At 38.3% G+C, this 9,006-nt stretch overlaps 1 protein-coding gene across 3 annotated transcripts in view; it reads right to left on the reverse strand.

Moving 5' to 3' along the window:
- The window catches only part of OLFM3 (olfactomedin 3), a 182,365-nt gene that overhangs the window by 52,926 nt on the left and 120,433 nt on the right, over positions 1-9,006 (reverse strand). Inside the window, exon 1 of one of the 3 annotated variants that reach the window (XM_019501718.1) lies at positions 2,272-2,510. The exons of 1 other annotated variant lie outside the window; for it this stretch is intronic. In XM_019501718.1, the coding sequence (XP_019357263.1) occupies positions 2,272-2,400 (129 nt within the window). In that variant the 5' untranslated portion in view covers positions 2,401-2,510. Of the gene's footprint in view, positions 1-2,271; positions 2,511-9,006 lie in introns of those variants that run through there. One more of the 3 variants, XM_019501719.1, reaches the window with a different exon arrangement.

The raw sequence follows: 9,006 nt of genomic DNA on the forward strand, positions 1-9,006 counted from the left end.
GAGCAGACAAGAAAAGAAATAACTAAGCGTAGGAGTGAAGGAACAATAGTACATTGTCCTAATTCTTAAAAATCTTAGGGAAACAGAAGAAACCCCATGAAAAGACAAATACTTAACATACACTTGGAAGACAGCCTGCTACAGAATTTCTGTACTCCATGCCAAGAAGTTTCTTTTACCTCTGCACATTCAGATACTTTAATAAAAATATTATAGTTGGCTATACTGTCACCACTGACAGGACAGTTACATGCTTTTAACTGAAAAACAGAGTTCATATGACTAGGTAAGTACAGTCAAATTCTCTTCTGGAGCAACTACGCTGATTTCAACAGCGTTATGACAAAAGAGAAGGTGTTTCTATTCCCTCTCCCCGCTCTTTTAACTGTCTCTTCCAGTTCAGGTCAAAAGTAGCAGTTTAATAAAGGATATTATTGTTCCATTCCTTCATGTACAATATGTGTACTTTTCCATGAATGTGTACTGAAAAAGGACAATTAGAGATTTTTATACAAGAAAGTTTAAGTTTTCTTATGAATGCACTTTGGCATGCCTTGGAAGATATGTTGGTCAAATATCAAAGATTAGCACTGAAATTACACACCATAGAAATAAGCAACCTTCATTGAAAGGACTTTGAAACAGGGGAAACTGTCTTTATTTTAAGAAATAATGATGTATTGAATATGGTAGGATTTTTCACTATCCACATTTTACAAGTCTGCTCAACTTAAGATATAAGGCTTATGTCCTATATCCTGACTTCACTGATGCTCCAGTTACTCCATGCCTCACTAAAATGTAAAATATCCATGTTCATGCAGATTAAAGATGTTGTTTTCTCCATTTTAAAGTCATATACACTATAAGCCAGATTCTCAGTGGGTATAAATCAGTAGACTCCTTTCAGGCAAAGGGAGACACTCCATTTAAACTATTCAGTCTGACCTTATAGAAATAGTGCGTGTGTGTATATGTGTGTGTGTGTATATGTGTGTGTGTGTGTGTGTGTATATATATATATAAAATACACCCCCACCATATCATGTATGTCCATGTCCCTTTGCTACTTGCAAGTTTACACTTGGTGTTTAATTAACAAGAACCCCACATCACTTGTGAATTGCAGTAGGAACTAAAGATCCATTCAATAGCCAGTGTGATGATTAATATTACTGTTAGAACAAATAATGATTCCATCTTTCTCCACTCTGTTACTGAATCAAACCAGCAATTCAGTATTCTAGCATAACAAAACAATAACTTCATATTTAACGATTTTAAAAGCTTTTTGTGTAATTTTTCCCATCCATATGCAGTAAACTAAATATTGATTGATTAGTGAATTAATATTTAGAATTGAGATGTTCAGCCTTCAGAATAGTAAGCTATTCTACTCATACATCAGATTTCAATTGCACAGTGAGATTGTTTATTTCCTAAGTATTTAGTATAGCACATTCTATTTCAACTTCATTTGATCTTTTACAAATACCATTCTAAAGTCCCAGAGTTCAACTATCCAATTGAATTATTTATTTAATTTTTAGGCTGCCCATCAAAGTATCCAGGAACAGTTAATAGCACTTTTTTTTTTAGTTTGACATTACCAGAGTGCTATATGTTGCTTTAAAATTCCGTTATATCTGAACATCAAACATAAGTAATGAAAGAATGTAACTAATTACCTGGTATTTATTATCTACATTATTTCCCAGTGTGGCTGAATAAAGTCTCATTGCCAAGCTAAAAAGTACCTATGTCATTTTATGTTTAAAACATATTCACTTACATGATAGCATTGCAAGTTAAGAAAAATGAGAAGAATGTCTATTGCCTATTATGGTGATAAATTGATACAGATAATAATGCTACATTAGAAAGAAAAGTGAAAGGAATCCTGACATTTAATTTCTTAATCTTTATGACAACTCTACATATTTTCTGAAGCAATGAATCTATGAAAAGACTCTAGGCAAAAGAAGCAAGCATTTCTTTAAAATGTTTTAACAATTCCCCCCACAAAACACAGTCCTTTGTTCTTAAATACTTAATCATCCTATTTTAATATCTTCCTTTTTCATAGTAAGTCCACAGCATTCTCACAAATGTTTAGTTTTATGCCTGGAGAACAGCATGCATTAAGTGACTATATGAAGATTAGTAGCTTAGAAATACATTTACAAAGAGGCAACTTAAACCACAGGCTTTGTAGTAGCATAAATATCAGTTCATAATTAAGATTGCTTGCAACACATCAGAGCTACTTACTAGAGTATCTGAAGTAGTTAGTTTGGTGGTATTTAGTCCTACCAGAGATGGGAGAGTTTGGGACATCCAGTTAGAGATCATTGCCATGGTACTAAGCACAGCACCAAGCTTGAGTAGTGGAGGACTCATTGCTGTGGAGCTAATGAGTTTTCATAGTGACTGATTATCATCCTAGTGCGGGCTGGCAGTGAGAGGCGTGACTGCAGCACACAACATCCTCAGCATGAAAGGAGATCAACCTTCCCAGATTTAATCATCCATTTAAAAGCACACATAGCCTCTTCAGCTTCTGTTCTTCTGCCTTTGCCAGCAAATACTTTTATACAGATGACATTATACTAACCACTAAACAAGCAATCCTTTATATGCCAATACTCATCACAGTTTTCCTGATGGGCGGGGGAACAAACAAGATTTTAAGATGCCCCAGAATCAGTTAACGTTTTGTTAACTCAGCCCCCTCCCAGTATAGTGGTAAAGTTATAGTCCAAAATATAAAACCTGGCATCACAAAACAACCCCTTCAAGTCTGTTCACCATTAGAAATATATTGGTATATAGGAACATATTTACCATAATACTCTGTATCAGTATTCATCTGAGGTAATGGGGAGTGGGAAAGATTATTACAGGCCCCCCAAGACATTGTTACCAATCATTAATAATCAATTATTTGGTATAGCCACTTAAATTACTAATATAAATATTTCCCTAGTTTACAAAGTCTGTTGTTATACATCTGCAATTTATTAGAGCAGCACTAACAAAAATACTTCCATATCAGATTTTTCTTGTTAGATAAATTACATATTTTCATGCTGAGATTTATTTCATCACAAGTAGTATAGGCATAGAATAAGAGAAGAGGAGGCATCACTGCTGCTTAGGAGGAGACAAATAAAAAATAAATTATGCACAGTTCAAGGAGGGTTAAGGGATTTATTACTCCTTAAATCTGCTTCTAAAACATCTGCTTTCTAATGTAACAGGATGATTTCCAAGTTCAGTGGCAAATTATGATAATTTGTAAGGAAGTCATATATTTATAAACTAACAACAGAAAAAAACCATGTACAACTAATTACGTGAGATGGATGATTTTTATGTATAGGACATACATTGTGATACAATTCTAAAGAGGGTAGGCAGAGCAAGGGTTTGTTCAGAGTATTTATTTGAAAGAGAATTTAGTTCAAAGTTTGCAAGGAGACAGAATATTATATCAGTTCCAAAAGGGAATTCTGGAATTTGTTTCAGAATTTGCTTCCAAAGAAATATATTTTTCTTAAACAATTTTGGCAGTTGATATGAAAAAAAAAATCTTTAATGAAATTGAAACAGATACATATTTATAGAAGTATGTAAGCTCATGAATGCATTCACTAGAATTAAGCATACTACCTACCATAAAACCTGTTTCAGATTCTCAGAGCTTGTGTGCAAATTCTCTCAAAATGTATTTAAAATGATTTCAATCAGTCCCTGTTATTTAACCCAGGTAGGTAGAAAATCAATCATTGTCTTTTTTTTAATCAAGAAATAATGGAAAAACACATTGCGAGTCACCACATAATTTTATGAGGGCTCTTTCAGCACAAAGATTTAGCAGCAAATACATAAATCTAAATATTAAATATTTTCCTATAATTACATATTGAGCTAAAATTGTAAAAGTTTCAGGATAATGAAAAAAGGGTAATCCAGTGAAGGGTGCACTTGAAAATCCACTAGATTTTAATAAAGCAGTAATAATAAAACCTGAAGCTAAATATTTTTTGAATTGTATTTCCAACAAATCAACCACAATTAACAGAGTTTGAGTTGTGTGGCAATCTGGTGGCTTACATATTAATCAATTTTGCTCAATGAAATAAAATATTGAATCTTGGCAATTTCCCCCTCTCTCATACATAGGTCTTTGGTGTGAAAGGTTTTTGAAGCCCCTTTTTAAATATTAGAATGACAACCAACTTTAAACTGCCCATGGGTTTTTATATATACCTTAGTTGGAAAATCATACTCTTCAAGATCCTTTGCAGGGGATATTAAAATGAATGCTAGTAGTTCAGATACTGAGATGGGCCAAGAAAGTTTGGGGGAGACTGTTGGCTCTAAGCTCCTTTTACTCCCCCCCTGGTCGTGAGGGTAGCTGGGAAATAAAAAGGTCCTGTTGAAGGAACCACAAAACTATTCTAACTTTGGTTAGAGATCTTTTTCTAGGCCTCAGGATTCCCTTTTTTCATATCTCTAAAGAAATCTTTCCACCAGGGCATCTGATCTACTGTCTCTATACCAGCAAACATTTCCTGCACAGGATGTTGGGGTTGGAGGGTCATTAGATACCCAATTAAGTGAGCCTTAAATCCCATTGGTATCTAAAAATTGGTAAAAAGGAGACATGGGCAAGGCCAAAGAGCTAGGCTTTTTGTCTTTAGTGCATAAAATATTAATGTATGAAGGAATGGAAATCTCAAGAGCCAGAGTGGTCCCTTTTATATTATTATTGTTTATAAAGGCTGGTTTGCAAAGCTCTTCTCAATGCTTAATGCATTTGGCTAAAAGGAAGCTGAACAAATGCAAGCATTGATTGGTTTTGCAGAAACTGGCCAATTGTACTAACTTCACATATAATTCCTGCTGATACTCTAAATAATGCACTTCTGGGCTACATCCACATGAGCACAGATGTTTTTTTTCCCTATGGAAAAGTAGCAGCGGCACGCCTTGTGCTGCTGCTACTTGTCCCCGGGTAAGGCCTGTGCCATGTGCACTCTGGTGTGTAGCAGGTAACCCAGCTACACACCAGAAGACTAGAGCAGCCAACACAAATTTCCCATCCATAATTGAAAAAAATATAATCATTTGCTGCAACCAACCAGTTTCTTTACAGGAACTTTTCTTCTGCCTTCATCTTTTCTCAAACAAAGAAATGAGGTAGAACTAATTCCTGTATTGCTATATTTCCTGAAGACACAAAAATGTGAGCTCATGGGATATTTAGGACTGCTTGTACTTGACTTCGTTTGTATTCCTGTGTTGCAGAAGCAAGGCTGGGTGTCTCTCTCCCCTCTTCCAAAACATTCATTCCATGCACTGTGGCTAAGTACAGACAGTGAAAAAGCCCAAGCAACACAGACTGGATCATTAATGAGCAGAATACTTGTCCACTCATCAGTTGGCCAAGGCAGGCAGATGACTTTCCTCCCTTCTCCTCCTCCTTTGCCACTGCTTGTGGGGCTGGGGAGGCTGCCTCCGCTCTGTGACAGCTGGGGGTGGGCCCACCTCACTCAGCTAGAGCATACAAGCTGAAGCAAAGGCTAACCCACCTGACTTGAGAGAGGGGAGTTAATGGGGGGAGAATGCAGTGCATCCTGGGATGTTGGGGGATTGAGACCTACCTTGTGTTTGGAGTGGATCTTGGACAGAGGTATGATAGATTGGTTTAACCTAATTCAGTTAAGTCTGATACTTTAGCCATCCAGGTCTACTACCTTAAACACTTTTTGGACATTTCGAACCTAGTCTGTGGTCACTGAACTTCTGTTCTGTTACAGGTTTAAACCGGTTTCTGATCACTTACACTGGTTTGTGTGTAATGTCTGTCCCTAGCTCATATGAGTTCCCTCAAAATAGATCTAAAGCATGCTTCTCTTCAGATGCTAATTGTGCTACCTCCAGTGTTTCCATCCCCAGTCACTCTGAGAAGAATAATCCTGAATACAGAATCTAGATCTATACCTATGCTTTGCAGTGCTGAGGATGAACTAGTTTGACAGGATTGGAATGTAGAAAGCTCTTAATCCAGCACTGCCTCTGACTTTCTCTCTCTACCCTTAAGTGGGTCATTTATCCTCTCTCTTCCCCCATCTGTAGAAACAGTAGCACAAGTAAGGTGGGGTGAGGAAGGCACCCACTCTGGGTGCCAACTATGAGAGGGTGCTGGGTTTCCTCACTGCCATAGGAGCTGGTCTGGGCAGTGCCACAGCAATCAATGTATCTGGGGGCTGGTTCGGGAAGGGAGAGTGGGTAAGTGGAGTGAGCAGAACAGTGGAATAGTGTTCCCCTCTTCTTTCTGCCCCCAGGAGCCTTTGCAGAAGCAGGGGAAACCTAGTTTTTTGCAGAGGAGCTGGTCAGTGCAGCATTGCATTAAATAGTCTATCTGGGGGTGGAAGGTGAGTGGAGTAAGTAGAATGGTGCTTCCTTATGCCCACACCAGGTGCTCAATGAGAAGTCTACGCCACTGTGTAAAAAGGAGTGTCCTACCTGACATGGAGGGCAAATAGCTAATGTTTGCAATTGTGTTGAATGAAAAAATTCATTTATTAGTGCTTCTTATTAACTTCTCTGTAGATATTTCTTTTTCCTTCCAAGTTTTAAGGTTCCTCTTTGAAAATGCATAACTTTTTGGCATATTTCTGAAGATTAAGACATTGTAGATGTGAAATTATAATAGGTGGATTAACCCAGTGTTTTAAGAGAAACTTCTAGCATTACAGGAATGGCACAAAGCCAAATTGGGAAATTGTACCACACTTGTGAAAATCTGCTTGATTTGAACTGTTCTATAAAACTTGTAATAAATTATTTGGAAAAGATCAACTCAATCTGCACTCATTTAACTTAGAATGGGGCTTCTCGTATGCATAAATCCTCACAGACATCTGGATACTGGCAGGGAAAAAATTAAGTATAAAATAGATATAATTTCTTTCCTTCTCTCCTCCCCTTATGCATACTTTGCTTGTGACTGATTGAAAATAAACAATTGAAAGCTATTGCTGCAGCATAAAAAGTGAGTTTTAATAACTGGGAAGAGCACCGGCACTAATCTACCTTCTTCACCTGTCATTGCATCTGCTCAGTTGCATAAAAAAATATTTTCGTCACACATAGAACTTAATATAAAAGGCCTAGTTCTGACTGTGCAGGTATGAAGACTTTAAAGAAGAGAGCCATTCACTTTTGTTTGTTGGATAAAACAACAAAATACCCAAGGCACTGAGACATCATCTCAAGGACATCTCATGGAGTCTTACAATAGCAAGAACACCACTAAAGAAAACTGGCAAGACCTGACTTGGTCCTTTATTAAGTTGAGAATAAAATTTTCAACTTTGGACCTAAGTAAAGACTCTTAATGCCTTAAAACTTTCCAGCAGCTCTTACAACTGTAGAATTTATTCAATCCAAAATATCACAAAAAACCCTTGCCTCTCAGACATTCCCTGGACGATCACAGCTACAACAACACTCCAAACCTTTCAGTATAATGCTGTTTACTATATTGAGGCTCATGTGTAAGGATTCATTAGTGGCCTCTATCTTGTATTATATTCACCATTATATGAAGATTGGAACTGTAGGTTGTTGCTGTAAATGTATAACTTCAAATAACAGAAATTCTGGGTAACCTTGTTTAAAGATAGGCTTGCAAGCCCAGTTTACATGGTGATGTAAACAGGAAAACACTGACTGTTTTCCACAGAAAGACAAATGAAGTAATTGAAACCATTGCCATAAGACCTGAGACTCATTGGGCATTTATAAACATGCTCTGGGAGGTGGAAGGGGTACCTTAATTAGCGAGCCATGCTAATTAACTGTGCCTGAGTGTCATGTGTATCAGCATTCCTGTGCTGAAAAAATGGTGGTGGGACGCTTTGAACTAAAGCTCATTTGATGAGCTTTAGTTCAAAGTGCCCCACAGCCATTTTTCAGCACAGGGACACTGATACACGTAATGCTGGAAGCTGCTGGAGTACGTTAATTTCTGTGCTTCAGCACACTTGATTAATTGATTAATTAAGTCTGCTCTGACGGGCTGGATTTACAGCACATCGGAGCAGCCTCCCAGCATGTGTGTAAGTGCCCATTGTTCAGAGTCAAAACCTAACTGAAAAACTCCAAAGACTTAGTCAAACAGTTGTTAAACAATGAATGTGGAACCTTATCATAAATTCTTATCATAAAACTTATCTTACTTATCCTCTGGGGAAGGGGCTCTTCTCAGCCAGACTGGCTGACCTGCTTGACCGGGCTTTAAATTAAGCCCACTGGGGGATGGGTGGATACCCGCCAATGCAAACCTACTAGGCAGCTACTGCATAACCAGCAGGTTAGGGCCCTCAAGGGAAACCAGACCTACCCCAGCCCTGGAACGGTGTCCGCCTGGGAGTGCAAGGAAGCCTAGGGTGACATGTCTGTACACCAATGTCAGGAGTTTGGGGAGCAAACAGGAGGAACTGGTCCCCCTGCTAAGCAAGAAAGATTACAGTCTCATAGGGATAATGGAGACCTGGTGGGACTCCACCTATACTGGGCCACAGGTATAGAAGTCTATACCCTGTACAGGAGAGATTGTGCAGATAAAAGGGGTGGGGGGTGTAGCGCTCTATGTCAAGGGAAGCTACATGTCCCTGCAAATTGACATTGGAACCCAGAGAGGATGACTGGAGTCCCTCTGGGTTACAATATGTGGGGAATGTGGCACTGGGGATATAATGGTAGGAATCTACTATAGACCTCCTAAACAGAAACAAGAGCTAGACAAGGAACTCACTGGGGAACGGGCTGAGGCTGCATGCTCTCAGTCCACAGTTGTTATGGGAGACTTTAACTAGCTGGACATCTCACAGAAAAAGCACTCGTCCAAATCTGATCGGTCGCATGGATAAGCGCTACCTGACTCAAGAAGTCTATGGGCTGACAAGGGATAAAGTATTGCTGGACCTGGTA

This window comes from Gavialis gangeticus, unplaced genomic scaffold, assembly GCF_001723915.1.
Source record: "Gavialis gangeticus isolate Ggan-Ray unplaced genomic scaffold, GavGan_comp1, whole genome shotgun sequence".
Lineage (NCBI taxonomy): Eukaryota > Metazoa > Chordata > Crocodylia > Gavialidae > Gavialis > Gavialis gangeticus.